General features: G+C 37.4%; 1 protein-coding gene across 1 annotated transcript in view; it reads right to left on the bottom strand.

Moving 5' to 3' along the window:
• Nucleotides 1-18,468, bottom strand: part of RASA2 (RAS p21 protein activator 2) — a 43,298-nt gene extending 24,830 nt beyond the window's left edge. Inside the window, exons 1-5 of the mRNA XM_030455818.1 lie at nt 18,366-18,468; nt 11,849-11,954; nt 7,487-7,590; nt 6,381-6,475; nt 1,705-1,781 (exon numbers count right to left, since the gene is read on the bottom strand). Coding sequence (XP_030311678.1) covers nt 1,705-1,781; nt 6,381-6,475; nt 7,487-7,590; nt 11,849-11,954; nt 18,366-18,426 — 443 coding nt within the window. The 5' untranslated portion in view covers nt 18,427-18,468. The remainder of the gene's footprint in view (nt 1-1,704; nt 1,782-6,380; nt 6,476-7,486; nt 7,591-11,848; nt 11,955-18,365) is intronic.
• Nucleotides 18,469-20,269: the final 1,801 nt, after the last annotated feature.

Genomic DNA, 20,269 nt, shown 5'->3' with positions numbered 1-20,269 from the left:
CTTGCAAGAATTATCAGCCACCAAAAGCCACCAAGCATTGCCAGTTTCACTGGCTCAGTTCTATGACAGAACTAGCTTCCCTTTTCATATTAAGTAAATAACAGAAAACCAAAAAAAGGTTATTTTCCTGTGTCTTGCTCCAACTAAACTACTCATCTTGGTTTACACATCTGACTAGGACATACAGGATGTAATTTAAACTTCATAATGAAAATTACATTAGCAAAATCGACAGTGTAATGGTTTCTCCAGGCTCCCTGGAGCTGATCTGATCATGAAGTCACTCAGACAAACAGAAGACCAAGCACCATTTCCTCCCCTTGCAATTTCACAATACAACCCATTCCTTCACACTAATTCTCAAAGATTTAAAAAAACAAACAACAAAAGATAAGTTTCTCTGAATAAATATGTAAGTTAGTGAACAATGCTAAAAAGCAAAATTAAATAATCTTACTATGTTTTGAGGTTTTAATCCTAATTTTTCTTAGTCTTTATAACCTCCCTGTCTATACCTTTTCTCCACGTGGCCTATCCTACAACCTTTTAGGAGGCAAGTGCAGAAAAGCCTTCATTTCTCTCTGAAACACTCAAAAAAAAAAAAGGTGCAGTAGGATTGGCTTGTTGCCCTGAACCTTACTCATGATATGAAAAGAGTCACAAGGGAATGCTGTCAGTCTCACTGAGGTTCTGCAAGTCATTGGTTTCTACTGGTCTGTTCAGTGAAAGGAAACAGTCTCCCAGAGCAAGTAACATTGAAGGCTATGAGACTTTTACAAAAAAAAATGACAGTATTTGTACCACCTGGTACACCCTTATCAGGCTAACATTTTATGAGTGTGAAAACATTTTTGTCATTCTGTTTGCATTAGTTTCTTACCAACTTTTAGCCTTAAATGTATTGCTTTATAATGAATTTTAAAAAAGCAGAATGACAATCACACATGGTATTTTGGTTTGCTGTGACTACCATCAGATTGAAGACACAACTACAGACTAGTTACTATCTCCCAACATGTCTTATTCTCTACTTTTTCTTCAATATTGATGAAAAAAATTTTTTTCAATAACATGTACCAGAAGTTCACTGTTTCTATGAGGCTCTTTGACATATTATAATGTCTTTACACTTGGGAGTGAAAATTAATATTGGTAGTGAAAAGTCCTTAAGTCATTGTTAAGAAATCTTACTGAAATGTGGAAATGTTATGCTGCTCTAGAACAGCAAACCCAGGTCCTTAATTCTACAAACATTCCTTATCACAGTTAACCATGGGAAAGTAATTCTGAAGCAAAACTAAAAGTGGATTTTCACATACCAAGCCAAAACATGGAAATGCTTTAAACTGCTCCCAACATCACCACCAGCAGATCAATTCCACCAGTAAAAGCAAAAAGTTCTGGCTATCAGTTGCAGCAGTCATTCCTAGCTTTCTCACCAGACCCAGTTAAATTGGAATTGCAAGAAAGTGAATTAATGATACCAGATAGCCATGCTAAGTCCTAATAAAAGTGGTGCAAAACTTCTGCAGGAGCTCCCTAAGCCTACACCCATTCACTCAGCAATGTGGTTCCCAAGCAAAGTCAGATAAAAAGAAAGATGTTATCAGTACCAGGATGTGCAGACATTCAGCATTAAAGAGAGCAAATTACATCATGTTCTTACAAATAACTAAATATTCAAGGATTAATCTATTTTCTTACTGTACTACAAGTTGCTGGCACACAGATCCATTATCTGTTATCAGTTCATTCAGTTTTAATTCAAGGTGTACTTTTCCCTGAAAAAACAAGAGAGAAATTAAAATAGTTTTTAAAGCCTCTATTTTAAAAGTAATAATTAGTACAATAATACAGTTTACAGTTAAAGCTATTTAAGGTAATTATTTAAGGTAAACTTCAAGCAATTATGTATGCTAAAGCACATATCCTGCCAATATGATAAATGTGTTTGAACTTAGAAAGACAATTATCAAGCATTATTCTCAACTGCACACAACAATTAATCAAGCCTCCACAGATACATCATACACACAAAATGTCATTCAGCTTTTTGTCCTAAGCGTGGGATGAACCCTTGAAAAAGTGAATTTACAAGAATTTCAAGAAAAAGTTCTAAAATTACCTTGGACTCAAAAGGCAATTAGGTATATACAGAAAAGCAGAATATCATGCAGTAGCCTTAACCAGTAACATTTTATATCCAACTGTGATTTCCTGTCCATCCCACCAAGTGAAGTTCAACTGGAACTTTATTATGCATTCCACTGCAGCTTTCAACTATCTCATTTTCTGCTGATTTACTCAAGGAACATTAAACACAACCAAAGGAGAAGAAGATGTGGCATTAATTGCTTCCTTTTTCTGATATGGTGAGATGCATTAAGAAAAAGAATTCATAAACAATGGCACAGGATGAAATACAAAAATTGGCAAGGGACAGCCTACTCTACCGTCTCCATATAAGGCTCAAAAAGCTTCAAACCAAGATAGGCATCTTTCTCAGGATGACAAAAATTTGCTACTACAACCTTGCTCCAAAAATCCTGCTCCAAACTGCCAGAACAATACTGCCATTCCTTTCAGTGCCTGGCTATTTGTGCCAGCTTTCACACCGAAGATAACCAGACATTGTCACAGTCATTCCCTGTTCTCCTTGGTACTCTCGGAATGACAATGGTTTGTCCATCATTATGATTCCTAGGGAAGGGGTCTAGAAGGTATTTTTAATGCATGGCAAAGGAAACAAGCTATAATTTGAACTAGAGTTTTGTTGTACAACATTAAAATGGAAGTAAAACCCTTAGGTGACCTTGCACACATTTCTGAAGTGCTTATGTTTTGACATAAAACTGAAATGTTTTTATTCTAAATCCCCTGGGGCAAGGACTGTGTTTCTCTCTACATCACATGGGAGGAGAAGTGAAGTTTCTTTATAAGGAAATTTCAAGCATAACTATTTTGGGATTCTTGCCAAGTATTTTGCAAACTGTTACTAACACACATATGTACACAGGTACATTAAAAAAATATTTGTCAATGAGAGAAATTCAATCACAAAAAAAAAAATTTAGAATAAATATAGGATACTGAGAAGCATGCCAACAGCCTTACAAGGCAAATTTTTGAATGACAAATGAAAAGACAACATTAGCAGCATTTATTATAATAGCAGACAACTTGTTTTAGTAGGTAGACATTGTGAATGGCCTAAACATCTTTCTTTTGCTTAAAAAAACAACCAAACAAGCCAACAGAAATCATGTGTTCTATACTAATAGGCAAGAGTAAACTAAAAAGTGTGTTGCTTCTTAGAACTTTCTATATGTGTAGTTTGTTCAAAACTCAGCTACAGTAACATGGCTCTACATAAATATTTGCCTGACATGTATGGAGAATTTCAGGTATATCTTCATTGTTTTGTTTGTGGAGAGCAGAATGATGATTTTGTAGAGTGGCTCATCTGCAGATCTGTATCAGAATTTTGACATGCAGGTTTTAAAAAGTGGTTGTACAGATTGATTTTATATCAAAATATAAATCAGCAGTTCTTACACCATACATAAGCTATACATTTTATATGAACACTTTTTTGTTCTAAAGATCTTAAGGTTGTTCTAAGTCAAGTAGGTTTCAACTTTATAAATAGATTAACAATCAATTTTAACAATCATCAAGAAGTAGGAGCTGTTGACTATATGACCAAGATTCACATAGTAACAAAGGAACCAAAACTACAGTGTCCAAATCACCAACTTAAGCTTCAGAATCACAGAACAGTTCAGTTAAAAATTTTTCCTTCTAGAATTGCTACTGCATTTTAACACTATTTTAAAAGGGCTTTTTCTCCACAGTTTTGATATTTTTATCACCTCCACATTATGAAATATTACAAGCACCTATAACAAATACAAGTTTTCTAGAGCTTATAAGTGGAAATTGGGCTAGCAACTGCATTTTAAATATTTACACCAATAGGTACTCCTATACTCTGCCCACATTCCACACCTAGCATGACACTGCTGCTACACGTATACCACAAAGTAACTTTTGAAAGTGTTAGTTTTGTTGGTAAAACCTTCTCTCTCAAGTTCAGAGGAAGAGATGCATGCTCTTTCATCTGAAGGGTAGTCTACACTTGTAAATGTTATTGAGGGTGGTTGTGTCCAGAGTTAGAAATGCTAAGTTATTTTTCCCACAACGTCAGGAACCCTAGATTACAGTACTTCTCTTGAACTCTGTTCTCTTACTTCCACTTCCTGCAACTCAATGGAACAAATAACTGAACTATTGATTTTGTAAGAATAAGAAAGATCATCATTATGCCATAAACACTATGTCAACATCTATGTAGAAAAAAAAAAAACTGTACACCAAAAAAGAACCAAAACACTAAAATAACCTTGGTTATTCACTTAAAAGCTTCTTTGTTAAACTGAAGTCCTTGGGGCGTATGGAAAGTAAAACTGACACTAGAATACTCCACAAATTATATAACATTTAGTAGAGCCCATGAGTTGATAATTCTGTATGCTTCCTGCAAAACACCTCTACATACCAGATACAGATTGTATCAGCTTTTGCTGTCTTTTTTCCAGCTTTCCCATTCTAAATTACATCAAACATACACCATGTTTCTGAAATGCACATCTTACTGCCTACCACAGAGCTCCTAATACCATGTAATGGCCAACAGTTCATAGTACCAGTAATGTCCGTTCGATTTGGGTAACCCTGTGAAGTTTATTTTAGCCAGGCCTTCGTTCTCTCCTAGGATTACTGAACTGAGTCAGTAGGAATCTCTAAGTTTCCTTGAGGCTCAAACTCCTTTTTCCCCAAACTTATACGTTCTACACTAGCACCAGGGGAATCTACTAGGAGTACATATCTTCAATAATTACAAATCCCATGTATTTCAAGAAAGAGAACAGTGAGTATTAGTTACCTTCAAAAAACTTTCAAGTGTGTGAAAGATGTTGACCTTATCAATGTATCTTGCAAGGCAGATCTACAAATTGTTTCTTGCTACAAATAGCAAATCGTAACAGATCAAGGGCACACTTAGCAATATGACCTAATTTCAAACCAATTAAATGAAGATTTAAGGAAAAAAAATATGAGGGAAGCAATCCCAAGAACCATTTTATTAGCATGCTTGAGGTATTTTAGAAAACAGGATTCTTTAATATAATATTATTAAATAATATATTATTGTTATTATTATATTTTATATATATATATATATATCCTGCATATAGCCAAGTAATACAAAATACTACTAAGTCATCATACCTTATCCATGCACTTTTTCTGCACATATACTAGGTGAAAGCCTGCTATTTTTAGTCATGTTCCACCAATAATCTTCAGAATCTCCTAGAAATGCATTTTGGTTTGACACATCTGAACCAATGAGATTTCAGCCATATCTAGCAGATGGGAAATGGTCTCAGCTCAGCTCTTAAGAAGTTTCATGGGGAAAAGATGGAAGACAGAGGAGAAACCTGCCTAACTGCCCCAGTTCAAATAAAGATTAACATGAGAAGCATACACCTCAGCAGAAATGTTTGTCCTTTAACAGAAGTGACATGCAGGAGAATGCTTTACACATGTCCCAGCCATAGAAAAGTATTGATAAGAGCTTGCAATGCATTGCGAGTTACACAGCCTTTGAAAACTAAAAAACTTTCACTTCCAATGTGTAGGAAATTTCTAATTTCCTTTAAGGAAATTCCATTTTCATACTTACTCCATAGTGTGATAGAAATTAATCTTTCATTCAATACATTTTTATGACTGAGGGAAAAAAAAGCACACATGACAAGATTTAAGTCAAAGTAGAAACCTCATTTCAGTTAATATTTGGAAAAGACTTCTAGAATATTCAGAATGATTAAAACTGGAAGAAGAATGACAACTTGCAGTTGGACAAACTGATCTGTAGGTCCCTTCCAGCTGATCTATTCTATTTATTCTATTCTGACTGAATGTGGACTGATTTTTAAAAGGTAAGAGAAAATGGTATTCAGATGTTTTGACAATCTGTCTTCATATAAAGCAATCCCATGTCCTCATATATACCACAGATGATGCATGCTAAATTTATAGCTCATAGGCAATTAATTAATCCTGGAAAATAATACTGCTTGGTTTTTTGGTTTTGGTTGCTTCAAGTCTTCTGCCAGTTTTAAGTACCATGAGGTACACTACAGCCAGTTTAGAAATGTAGAATAAGCATTGCTCTCCTATTAAGCTGAAAGACACAACACAATTATCTCACAAGAATTAGACAAATTAGACAGCTCAATGTGAGCTTCTACCCTTACATGCACTTAACTGTTCTTAATTTAAAATTTGTGAATGTGCAATTTGATAGTTACCTGAACCTCTGAATTAGAATCAATAGGTTGAAGCATAAACCAGTTCTCTTTTCCTGTGTAGTTGCATAAATCTTCTTTTTTGATTGACACCTTTCCTGGGGGAGGGGGACAGGGAGAGGTAAGTATAAATAGTTTTCATCTGAATAGGAGAAATATTTAAATTTTTTGCTAAAACTTTCTTTCCTTTAGTCTTTTTTTAAGCTCATGGGGCTATATGAAAAGTTTACAGAAACAAGGAACATAAAGCTAAAGTAATAATATAAATAATATTTGACTTTTATATAAAGCCAAAGTAAACTAATTCTGAAGTATTAACTTCGATATCACTAAAAGGAAGGTTAGGTAAAATAAGAAACACATTTGTGGTTGAAGTAACAAAACGGAGATCTGAGAAAAAAGTAACTGTGTTGAAGAATGTTTAAATAGGTAACTAAAGGCTGACTCCTTTTGCTCTTCTGATTGCTGTTTGCAGAGCTGTTATTAAACCAAATTATCTAGCATCCTGGTGCTAATTATTTCCTTCCCCAATTCATGTAATGTGAAGCCCATTTCCACAGCAGACTGCTGGAGGTTTATAGCAACTATATCCAAATAACAGCTGCAATAGAGCTATTTTGCAGTGGAAAAAATGAACCCACCTCCTGTAAATTTTCACTTAAACTACATAAAGAAATTTGCAGCAACTTTTAAGTCACTAAGTTACAGGTTGCAGTGACAGAAAAATTATCTGGAAATACTTTTAAGAATGATTCCACAACTGCAGTAATTGTGGAATTATTTCACATTGTGGAGTTCATTCTTTAGAGGCCTACAGGTAGTGACAATTATTCAAATAGTCCAAAGAAACAGAATTTTCAAAATGTATTAAGATGTTAATTATACAACTATTGAATGTCATGCTAGTATAAAAAAATAAGCATTTTAGTATAATACAATGAAACAGGAAAACAATTTTGTTTTTCAAACTTGATGGCAATATTTAAGTTCACCATACACCGTGTTTTGAAAAAGGTATCACTTCACTAATTGTATCCTTAATAATACCAATGATAATGTTCAAAAGAGCAAAAAGTTATGGAAGATGTAGATGGTATGCCAGAACCTACCTATGCGCAGGTCTTTTTGTAAAACACTTTTATCATAAATGTAGAAGGACAACCACTGGAATGACCTTGGAATCTCAAAGTAAAACTCTTCTCCAAAATAAGGGCTGAAAAGAAAGACTGGAAGTTAAAGTAGGAAAACACTACATAATTTATAGAGAAGACAAACACTAAAAAGCCACATTTTTACTGAAGTCACAGATCTTGCCCTTTAACACTATATTTATATCAAGCCATCCACAACTATTTCATTACAGGAACATACAATAACTTTACGGGAATGCTTTAGGTATATTCAAAAAAGAAAAAGTCAGAACTCACACAAAGCAAGTGATGTTTTTCCCTGCAATCTATTTTTGTTTTCTATTTTTCTGTTTTGAAATCATTCTGGTTGTTTCTCTACCCAACCCAAACAATTTCCAGAGACATTTACAAGTTTTATGTTTTTCTTTTTATTCTATATGGGATTAAATTATATTAAAACATAATTTATTAATTACTTTTCTAACTGACAGTTGTCTAGTTCTAACTTGTTTCAGATTTTTTGCTCTAAGATTCAAACCTGCAAAGGAAAGCCATAAGCATTATCAATTATAACACAGAACAACGAAAAAGAGAAATGTTTATCTCAAATATACGTGTTCTCCTGCATACTGAAATGGTCACCACACTTCTCAACCTAAGGAAGGCCAGTATGATATTTACAGTTCATTCTATTTAACATTCCTATGCAGAGTCCTGTGTGGTTTCTCTGTGTTACAGCCATATTTCACAGTGTGTTGGTATCTTCACTCAAGGATTTTATACTTCCATGGAACTTGAGTGTATTGACTATAGACAGCAGTCAGAAGGTTGTATTTCACCAGAATGAATAAAAAACCACAATGCTCTTTGTGTCACCACAAGCTGCGAATTCTGAAAATCCAGTGCATCCACCAAAAAAAGAAACAACCTGCTATTTCAGAACTACTGGATTCTTAGAGACTTAAAATACTTCCAATGACGATCTATTAACATGCCCACAGAAAGGTGAAAGGTGAGCAACTTCATGAAAACTACTTTTAGTGTCTTCTTGTTGTTATTCTGATAATTATTTCAAATCCAGAAACAAATTGATTGCTGGTGTTTTGGGTTTTTTTTTTGTTTCCCAGTAAAGTACCTTTCTGGCACCATATTGATCAAATAATTCATCAAACTAATAAACACGTACTTGGAATTATCAGTTCATGTTATTACATTCCCAAAAGGATACCATAGTTACAGAAAACATACTAAATGCTTAAGGACTAATAAATCATTAAATAAGTTAAAAATAAAAGAGATGATAACTAACTTAGGAGTGGGAAAGAAGAGAGGTGAAAAATCTAGTACTCCAGATTTCTGGAACTGATTTTTAGAAACAAGAGCTTTAACTGCGGGAATTCATTATGAGGAATTTCACAAATGTTCCTTTTGTTCAAACAAATCTTTCACCAAAGGCTTCAAAGCAGACAAATAAGCATTAGCCTTTGTACTACATGGAGAAATAGTTGAAGAATTCTCAGTTGAAAAATGGGATTGTGTTTTTTCAGTCTTGGATTTGGCAGGAGAGAGCAGGTCAATAGTATGAGCATAAAGAGAAGGTAATGGTTTTATTCATACAGATACATTTTCCCTTACCTAGGCTAACACCACTGCCTTAGGAATCAGTTGGTTGTTCTTTAGCAAAGTATGAGACATGGAGAGAAAACATAAGGTGGAGAACACAATACATAAGTAAAAATTCTTAGGTGGACAGAGAACTGTCTGAAAGGGTACAATAGGTAATACCAATGAGGAATTATTAAAATGTGGCACCTACTCAACCTGTTCCTCAAGGATTCAGTCAGTTTAGTACTTTCATTTGTAACTTTGTTTCAAGAACTTTAAAGACTGTGATGCATGTAGAATTAGAACATTGTGCTAATGCAAAGGAAGATCAGACAGTCATACAGGAAGAACTGGATTAACGTAACACAGGAGATGAAATTTAAATGTGTGGCATGACTTGCTTTCTCTTCCCTTCCTTGTTAAATTGAACTGGCAGTTCTATGATGGAAACTGACCAATGCCCCAAGATCTGTGATTTGATAAAAGCTAATTATATCAACAAGAGAATAAATTTTTGCTATAAACTGGCTTTCACTAGAAGTTCAATTTGAAAAAAAAGAAACTGAACCAGGTTTAAATAAAAAATGCAATACACGTACCACACCATCTCTCTCCCCAGTTCCTCATACTTGACTCTAGATATTTGAGAAGGCTCATGGATGTTCTTTAAACTTTCACAGGGGAAAAAATAATTGACCCTTCACAACCTACAGAAATACCACACTGCAACAAGAAATATGTCTTGATTTCTTCACTTCAGTATTAATTAATCTTTTTTCCAATTCTGTAAAGTAATTTGCTTTACATCTGCTCTTCTACGATAGTCCCAGTGCTGGTAGAAGCCCTATTTGCACATTTTAAAAATACATTTCCTCATTTATTTTCAAACACTGTAGTCAAAGATAATTTTAATTTCAGTGATAATTCATTCCACAGACATTTAACTGTGTCTGTGGAATTATAGATTATAATCTATAATACAATTATAGCAATAATTATATTGCTATAATTATAGCCATAATTCAGAGAATAAAGGAGCTCCTTATATATTTACTGGAGAAAAAGAAGCACATAGGAATAACAGGTGTCTCAGAAGATTGACTCCAAACTCCTAATAAAATGTTAAAGCATTGATTTCATTATCATCTGAAAAATTTTTAATTTGAGCAGTAGGTGTGTGTGATACATAAGACATGCCCCCAGACTGCTGTTTTGTTACGGTGAGATTTTTCTCCCTTTCTTTAAAGTATTAATGGCACTGGTTTCATCTGATCAAGTTTCAGTGAAACTTCAGAACTATTTTAAAAAAAAAATATGATGAGTCTAAGGCAATTTATTTTATCCAAAGTCTAACTACGCAGTTAATATTACTTTTACTATCAGCTGATTCAAGTATACAAATTTAACAATTATTATGCAGAATATAATCAAAATGCTAGCATAAACTCTAAATGTATATCTTGTTTCTCAGCACAGATGTAAATTCTAGAATTTTGATTACTAACATGTAAAAAATCAGAGACTGAAGGCTTTCTTTTAAAAATATATGCTGGGTCCCATTTAACCCTTAAGTTCCTGCTTTAATCAATACAGTCTCTTTTACATTCTTCTCTGCAAAATTACTCACCTGATTTTGTTTTGATAATCAAGCTCAATTGTGGCCAGTTAAATTCTGAAAATACTCTGTATCTGACTATAACAGTTAAAGATCAGGTGGATGAGCAAAGTACATGTTCCTGATGGCATGTATGTTGTGCTTGCTTTTTGTGCAGAAGCATAAGGAGGCTTTAAAAAGATGTTTCGAAAAGGTAAAATTTCCTATTTAAATTAGCCATAAGAGCAGTATGATGTCCCTCCCCTGCAAACACCTAGAGAGATGGCTCAAAGAACAAACATTAACAATAAAACCACTGGAAGAAACAAGAATTAGGAAAAATATTAAGAGTTTGAACAAGCTTTCTGAGTATTACAAGTCAGGTTTAATGCCTCTTGTGAATAATGAACTGTAATAGAGATACTCTGAACAAGGCAGCTGCTGGGAAATTCAGCATGGGGCATCAGTGAACATAATAGTTTGAAACAAAACACCTATGCTACTGCAGCTATGTTATCATGTCTTTGTTTGATGGCTTTTAAGGCTCTAAGACTGTGGCAGAATCTACATCTAAGCACTGCTTGAGGAGGCAAAGCAAGCCATTCTGTGTGAGGCCCAGTTACAGTACCCAGACTCTTTCTCCTGAAGGATTTCAGGAAAAAGAGGCCTATTCCAGGGGACATCACATGGCACACAAAACACACATAGGAAACTTCTGGTTCCTTCACTCTAAAAGGTTTTACAATCGAGACCCTAAAAGCAGAATACCACCAACACAGACCAACTTCATGTCAGAAGTAAGGAATGACATGGAAAGCAAGTATCAAGCACATTTCTTTGCCTTGGAAACAACCTGGCAAGAAAAAGAATGTAATGCTGCCCAGTGGAACAGAACATAGAAATACTACAATATGTTTTCACATGCTTCGTTTTAAAAGCCTTATACTTCCACACAATTTTGTCTTCTTTGTCTCAACTACTCTCACTATTCACATGGTGCTGTAACATTTCTGAGTTGTTGTCACAAGTCAGCTGTCATTTTGAAGAGTATAATCACATGCATATAATATTGATAAGCATCTTGTTTTCATTCTGAACTGAGGCAGTCTTGCTTATCACCACAATTTAAAAATGAAGCTTACCTTAAAGATTTTTCAACTACCTGTGTACGAAAAACTTCTTCTTGGTCCAAGTTTATGGTGCAGAAAAAGTCTCTCATTTTGTTGGGTACTAAGTGTTTGGCATCATCTGTAAACAAAAACACATTGTAAATATCGAGGAGGAAAAATCCACAAAACATTAAACACAAGAATCTCACAGTTGTGATGCACATCCAAGATTTATTTTTTCAATTCAGATAGCATGCATTTCCATATTAACCTTCAATTCATAGGATCCAATAGTGTACAGAAACTTCGTATGGAATGCAAGCCAACAGGAAGATGAGAGTGCATTGAGTCACCAACACCGCCACCTCCTTCAGCACCTGCACTTTCCCTTGAGAAGTCTCATCTCAGGTTTGACTCTGTGCATCTTGCTAAATAGGAGAAGCTTGCAGCCTGAGGCAATACAGCATTAGTTCCTAAGACCAAGACATGATCTGGCTGAGCTATTATTCACTTGGTATTTTCTCCACAAATATTTTGGCTAAGAGAAACTGATTAGTAATTACCCACCAAATTTTTATTCCATTTCCCACAATGAACACCTGATTTTAAGTTGACTGATGTATTTTCAAAATCTCACCTAAGAGTATTGTTTCCCAACTGTCTGATCTAATAGATGGACTGTAGCAACATGGATAATAACAAGGAGAAAAGGAAGTTCCTATTGAGACAGGATGATTGTCAACACAGAAATACAAAAATTTGGTGGGTATTGAGTCTAAGCCACTGCAGTAGCATCAAGACACTCTTTTTAGAAATATTTACGTATAAGCAGTTGCAGCTAAAACAAGTCTCCAATGCTCAAACTGGAAAGCTCTTCCAAAATCTAAACACTGCAGAATTTTACATTTATTTACAGCAACACTAGTCCTTTAGCTTAAGCAATAATTTTCCCTGGGTGTTTCCTTCCCCTTTGGAGGCAGCAAATGGACCTTTTATTCTGATTCACCTTTTATTCTGATAAAAGAAACAAGAGATGCTTTTCTGGTACTCCCTCATGAGAGGCTCCTAATCAGTGAGCAGCTATCCCTTGTTCCTGGTCCACTTTAATTCTTATCTTAGACACAGGAAACCAGAACTGCATTCTCCATCAGGTCTTAACTGGGACCTTCTACAGCAGTGTTGACCCTTACCTGCTACTGGAAATGCTTCTCCCAATGAAATGGGCAGTCAGCAATACCTAAACTTAATCTAAGGTATTAAAAAGTAATAGGATGAAAAATACACCTAAGTATTGAGTTTTAATAACTTATCATGTCTGAATAACACATCATCTCCACTTTCAAAGGCCACAGCTTGAAACTAGATTTTTTGTCTTTATTGTCTATGCTGTTAAGATGCAGAATCAGAATTTTCCTCCCCTCCCTGCCTTTTTATTTTTTTGGTTAAACACATGAATTAAATTACAGTCTCAACAGGTAAGTAATGCCTAATATTGGAAAGGCACAACTGCCTCTGAGCAGCGAACATGAGAGTTTAACAGGAGCAGAGACTGAACTATACACATGATATTTTCCAAGTTAGTGATACTCACTCTGGCAGAAAGCACAAGCAGATACTTCACCACCACAGTTAAAACTGGTGCTCTCAGGAGCATCAATGAGTTTTTCATCAACTTGGGTGTGGGAGAGGAGGAAATATATGTACTATTTTTAAACACCACACAATGTTGACAGATTGACAGACATGAACAAAACCAGTTTTAATGCCGTTAGACTGCAAAGAGACTAAACTCAAAGTTACCTTGAAATATTGCAGAACACAAAAAGCAGCAAAGGCTTAACATTGTATTAAAAAAAACAAACCCAGAACATACTATTTTAATAAAAAAATATGAAAAAAAAACATCAATGAGGCTAGTAATACCCAGTTTCTGATGCTGCAGTTTGTAATTAGTATGAACTCTTTCAGCTCTTCCTGACAAAAAGATAAGAATTTTTTTTCAATACCCTGTAGCCTCCCTATCCTATTTTTACATAAAATTTTTTACAATGTCATATTACTTAATCAGCACTGCAAAGGCAGTGTAGAGTGGACTTTGAAAGGAAATAATAATTACAGTTTCATCTTCTCTTAAAGGAGTACGAACCAAAGATCTCCATCTAACTCACATTTTTTGTCTTCTGTAATGAAGTCTTTTAGTATTACAAGAAATTTTCTACCCGAAACAGAATAAGTTTCAGTTTTATTATTATTTTCTTTATTTTGCAGCTGACATATTTAGCTTTTAGACACAGAAAAACTGACTGAGGTTTTTGGGAGGCAGGGGTGGATGATCCTCAGTTCAGACTTAAAAATAACCTCAGAGCACTTCTCAGATGAAGCACAGAACATTTCACATCTTTCCAAACACCTCTTAAAATCTGTGACTGTGGGAGACTTTTCAGCCATATAGTGGCCTAAGTCTTCCAAAAAAATTAATTGCTTTTAAAAAAAAAAGTGAACAACTCTCCTGTTACACTACTAAGCTTTACATTTTTCTCAAAATGCAAGACTAATGGTTGCATAAAAATCAAGTACAAACACCACCAGATATCTGCTCGGATGTTTAGACTTTCAGTGCATTCATCAAGTATGCAACTCTGAAGACTGCAGATCCTTTTTGAAAGACACAAAGGAAGCACGAGATGTATATTCAGAGTATATATAGCAGTTGTTTTCCAAGAGCTTGTTCAGAAAGTGCAGGCTGTATGAACGCCTTGTCAGAAACACCAAATAAAGTTGCTTTGAGAAGAAGAGAGAAATTAAACCAAATTTAGATCTAACCATGAAAGTGTACTTCAAGGCTATTCACAGCAGCTCTCACTTAAAACTATGTAATATGATACTTAAACTTGCAATTCAAATGGTGAAATGTGCAAGTGATGAAACAGCAGCAATAACAGACCTATTTATTTTGTTCTGACCATACTAATTCACCAGTTTCAGTCAACAGACCAACTTAAACCATAAATCATTTTCACATGACACATTTAGTAGCCTAATTCTGTACCAAAACGATGACATGCATCACTAAAATAATCAACATCAATCTCTTCATTTTGAAAAGACTGATGCTTAAAATTGTTCCTAAATTTATTGCCACTTGGCTACTTTGGGAGAACTGAAAAAAAAAAAACAACAGCAATTTAAAAAAAACAAAACAATAAAGCCCCCACACTTTGGCAATTATCCATTTTTGTTTGTATTTTAAAATATTAAGAAAATGTTGTTGGCTTTCTCTACAAATACCTAGCAAAACCTCACTCCAAAGTAAGACTGGACCAAACCTAAGCAAAAAGAAAAGCTAAAATGCGAAAATCAGGCATACGACATGTAATAAATTCAAACTCCCCACATTACCAGAAGTAACAGCAATGAGGCAACCTATCAAATTCTAATAGATGTCAAACTCCCTTGTCCTACATATAATTTGTTAAATTTATACACTGCATGAAAACATGAAGTTAAAGCTTGTTCACTGTTAACAGTACATCAAAAACTAATCAAAAGTAGGGGGTTGGATAGATAAATGCTATTCACAATACTCTGTCAAATAAATGTGTGCAGTTACTGTACATCCTCTGACAGAGATCAGAAACATATAAATTCAGAAGATATTTATGCACACAAACGCCGAAGTATTCACTTCATAGAACTAAACAGATTATATAGCAACAATTAAAACCATTTCAGGAGTGCAGCATAATCCAAGATAACCATGAAGTGTTAAGAAATCGGATCCAAGAAGTCTGGAAAAAAGAAAAAAATGCATCCCGAATTATGTTAAATGAGCTCTGGTAGACAACAGGTAAGAAACAATATTCAAGTCTTCCACTTAAGACATTTCAGCAGACATATTAAGGAAGATAATCAAAGCCACTAAAATCACTTATCACCTAGAAATGTACTCTGTGTGTCATAACATGAAAAAAGAAGCTAGTTATGTAACTTCCAACACATCACTGTGAGCTATGCCTAAAACTACACAATACCTATGTACCTCTGTAAGGCCTTTTTGTCATTACTATGACACATAGAACGAAGCCACCAATACAAGAGACATCAAAGAAAAGACTGACTGATCTTCCATGGGTTTCTGGTGAAAACCTGCTAAAGCTTAACTTTTTCAGAAAAATATCATGGGTTCATAAACTGGTAAGATCAGTTCACCTTGCTTCTTTCTTGAAAAGTGGAGTCTGGAAACTGGTGTCAAGAACTGGCAACCCACAAAACAGAGTAGGTGGGACTACAACTGTGTTCCTACTGTGTTTTTTCACTGCTATGTATGTAATAGCTACTCAAGTCACCTTAAGTACATACCTCAACTCTAAATCTGTTGTGATAATTTGTGCAACATCACTAACTTTAGATGTTACCATCTGTGTATTGTAAAACAACACTATAAACAAGAAGTTAGTGCAGATGGTGTTTTCCATACATGGTTACGCAGAACTGACATGACCTCATTAAAACTACAACACTCTCGTCATGCAACACACAAATTGAGTCAGTGTGGAGTCTTGTAATAGTTCAAATGCTAACAAAGCTTAGGCACCAAAATGTTTTCTACTTCTAAGAAACATGTTACAAGGAATTCTTGCAGGCCAGGAACACAAACTTTCCAAAGTAAGGCTTGCTACTGCTAATCCCTCCAGATCAAGGGGGATTAAATTTGTTTATTAGTGTCCATTCAGAGCGTTTTTCCCCTAGAAAATACATTAGTAAAATACTATGAAGAAGTGCAAATAAAACAGTATGTGCTGTGCAAAGTAGCCAAAAGAGCACCTAGGGATTGGAGGGTTCACAAGCTTCCACAGCATATTTAATACATATATATTTTTTTTTACAGTATTTTTGTTCCATTAGAAGAAACAAATATGTCTAAATATTTCATAGAATCATAGAATAGGCTGGGTTGGAAGGGACCTCAGAGATCATCGAGTCCAACCCTTGATCAACTACCGCCACAGTCACTAGACTATGGCACTGTTTCACAGTGTTTCTAGACATGTATTTTGTTGCAGCTATTACTTTTACCTATTTACCAAATGGACTTACAGTTCTTACATGTCCATCTTTACCAAACAACTTTTTATGTATTCACTTGGAGGCAGGTCATAGTCCTTGGTTTACCATTACTTTTTCCAGGTAATCAAACATTCAAATTTATGATACAACACCAGGTTCACTCCAGAACACATAAGTGGGACAATAAAACTATTTTCAATTTGGATTTCAAGACATTGTGCTTTTTTGTTTTCTAATGCCTAATGTCAGACCTTTACAAGGTTCAAGTATCACAAAAAAACATATGATAGAAGTTAGGAAGCAGAATGGTATTAAGTCAGCCTCAGTAATTAGTATCTTAGCACACAAACTCGCAGTGTTCTTTTCTTAAAGGCAAGTTGACATGTATTATTTCTGTGGCAACTCCTAACAACAACAGCAAGTGTGTTCAGTCTTGTCTACCCATAAGACAATCACTCTCTATCGCTAACAGACTGGAGTGAGAGCACCTCCAGCTACACTTCATGCCGTTTCCCATTTCCATGACCTAGTCTTCTATTTACCGAAGACGTATATTAAAGTCTCTATTGTTGCATGACAACACTTAAGTAAACACGACTCCATCCCACCACCAAACCTAACCCTTCTGAAGATTTCCACAATCAGTTCGCAACCCCAGCACCATGCCCCCTTCAACTTGTTTGCTTCATTCTCAAAAAAAAAGTCGATTGACTGCGTGAGAAAGGAAATAAATGGGTTGCATCTGAATAGTATGAATGTACTCTGATACCCCTCCAGGAAGCCGCTGCACATCCTGTTTCTCCTCCTCTCTTTGAAGTCCTGCCGAGCCGCACCACACTCTATCTGCTTCCCCCCGGCCCATCCTTTGGTTTCCCACGTTACTGAAAGTATAGGTATTTTTAGTCAGCACTTCCTAACCACCAAAATAAAGTCACCAGCCTCTCGCTCTGCCTCCCTCTCACTCGCACACACGGTGCACAAAGCAACAGAACCATTAGAGACCGTTTCCAGAACAGCCCTCTACCACCGACTTCCTGCACATCAATAATTTCGCAATTCCTGCTTGACAAACAGAGTCCCATCCCCGCGCTCCGGCCGGGAGGGGACATGGCTGCTCGCTCACCCGCCCACTCAAGGAAACCCTCTAAGCACCAGAGGCTTCCCGGCCCCCTCAGGGCTCCCATGGCCCCGCCGCATCTCTTCTCCCTTTCCGGCCCACCCGCTGGCCCCGCAAACCCCGGCCCGGCCCGACGCCGCCAGGACGTGCCAGCCGCGCCCGCCACAAAGCCCCTTCCCGCCGCCCCGCTGTGAGGAGCCGCTGCCCCCTCAGGCAGCCCCCGCCCTGCCGGCCGCCGCGGGAAATGGGAGGGAGCGGCGGCAGAGGACCCGGTCGCCGCCAAGGCAGCAGCAAATACCGGAGCGCGGCGGCCCCAGTTCAGTCTCACCGCAGCCCGGCCCGGCGCGGACGCAATACCGAACTTACAGATTTTCCCCCGCAGGTTCTGCAGCACCCGCACCTCGTCTCCCCCGTCTCCGGCCGCCATCGCGCCAGCGCCGCGCAGCGCACGGGGGGAGGAGGAGGGGAGGGGAGCGGCCTAGCCCCGCCGCTCCGCACCACCGCTCCGCCCCCTCAAGCCACCGCCCTCGGGGGTCACCAGAGACCGAACCGGGGCGGGGGGCGGCGGGGCGCATGCGCTCTCGCCCCCCGCTTCCCAGCAGGCTCTTGGGTTCCGTCGTCGGTGAGGCCGAGGCCGGCAGGGCCGCAGGGGTACTCCGAATTCTGCCGCCTCACGCCGTGCCCGGTTGTCCCGTCCGGTTTTGCAGCTCGCTCTGTGTGTCCCTTACGGGGCCGAAGGGGCTGCGAGGCACGTTAACCACTTATATTTATTGAATTCATTAATCGCTTTAAAGGGCTGAAACGAGAAAGGGACGCGGTTGCTTTGATTTTTGGTCAGCTGAGTGGCGGCGTCCGTGAGGAGCACGCGATGGCTTCTGAGGAATCACCTCTGCTGTCACTTGTGTACGTGTGCCCACTGGGCCACGTCAGAAGCGCCGTAGAAGTACGAAATGGCTCTGATGCCAGTGAGAGAGCTGCTCCCGAGAGCAGGTACAGAGAGCCACGCGTGCTGCTCTCACACGAGTCCTTGGGCACACGCAGGGGTTGGCAGGATACAGATAACCAGCCACTGCACCCGTCTTCATTAAGAAGGGCCTTTGAGTCACATTTTATACCTCCATTTCCTGACAGTTAAGATCCTAATGTGAAACTGAGGGGTCTTGCTTCTGTCTGGAGTTCACCTCAGCCCTACACCAGTGCTCATCCTCTATCTTAGGCCTGTTTATTCCCCACAGATGCCAGCGGCCTATCCGGTGTGGTGCCATGCAGTGAACTCTGAGGGTACATCAGTCTCCAGGCCCTGCAGGCAGAGTCTAGTGAAAGCCTTTAGTGACTGACATATCCTCAACCAGAGGTAGTTCTGTGGACTAAGACAACTTCAGAGAACCACAGAGGAGTACAATTCTTCAATTGATAACTTAAAAAGACCTCCTCAGTCTGTCCCTTCTGGAATAGCAAAAGGAAGTTTAGAAAGCTCCAGGCCAGCATCTGTCATTTGTCTCTAACTGAAGTCTTCTGGTGTGGTGATCTGACCATTTTCTATTTTTCATGCACAACCTTGCATTATGAAATGGCATTGAGCCATATAATCTAACAGGCATTGCTGTGCCTTATTCCTTGATGGCTTTTTCTGCATCCAATTCTTCCACTGCTTCTCCCTCTGCAGCAATGAGGTTCTCTCATCATCCCCAGCCTCAACACCATGTCTGGGGGAGGACAGGTATGCATTTCAAGGTTGGTAGGAAATAAACTGTTTCATCACAGCAGTAACAGGTGTATTTGTATGCATGCAAAACCAAACCCTGCACAAAGACACAAGTTTGCATAAGCTAAATTTTAACCTTATAAAAATAAGAGGCTCCTCTCTGGCACAAGTTGAATTATTGGATTATCTGCAGTCAACTATCCAGGTTAGCTGCCCTGTCTGCTGAACTGAGGCTAACCCAGGCAGAGTCAGGGCTTTGCTCCAAGAAGTATCACAGGCCAGGCACACTTAGACTGCACACTTAGAACTGAAGGTATATGATTCAACTGTGAGCTGCAACATTTTAGAAGTCTTAGTTCTTTCATAGTCTCTCAAAAGTTTAAGATCAGAGCTGGAGTTTATTGTTTAACTTGTCATCGGCTTCCTTCAAAGCACAAACCTCCTATCAACATTATCAATATAACTTAATTTTACCATTGACTAATTCCCAAGACTCCCTTTATTTTAATCTAATGCACTATATTCGGAATACTGTTTCAAATGTGTAACAATCATGTTGGGCCTC

Source organism: Calypte anna, chromosome 9, assembly GCF_003957555.1.
Source record: "Calypte anna isolate BGI_N300 chromosome 9, bCalAnn1_v1.p, whole genome shotgun sequence".
In the NCBI taxonomy this organism is placed as follows: domain Eukaryota; kingdom Metazoa; phylum Chordata; class Aves; order Apodiformes; family Trochilidae; genus Calypte; species Calypte anna.
Note: the sequence above shows the minus strand (reverse complement) of the source record. Positions and strands in the feature narration are given on the sequence as shown.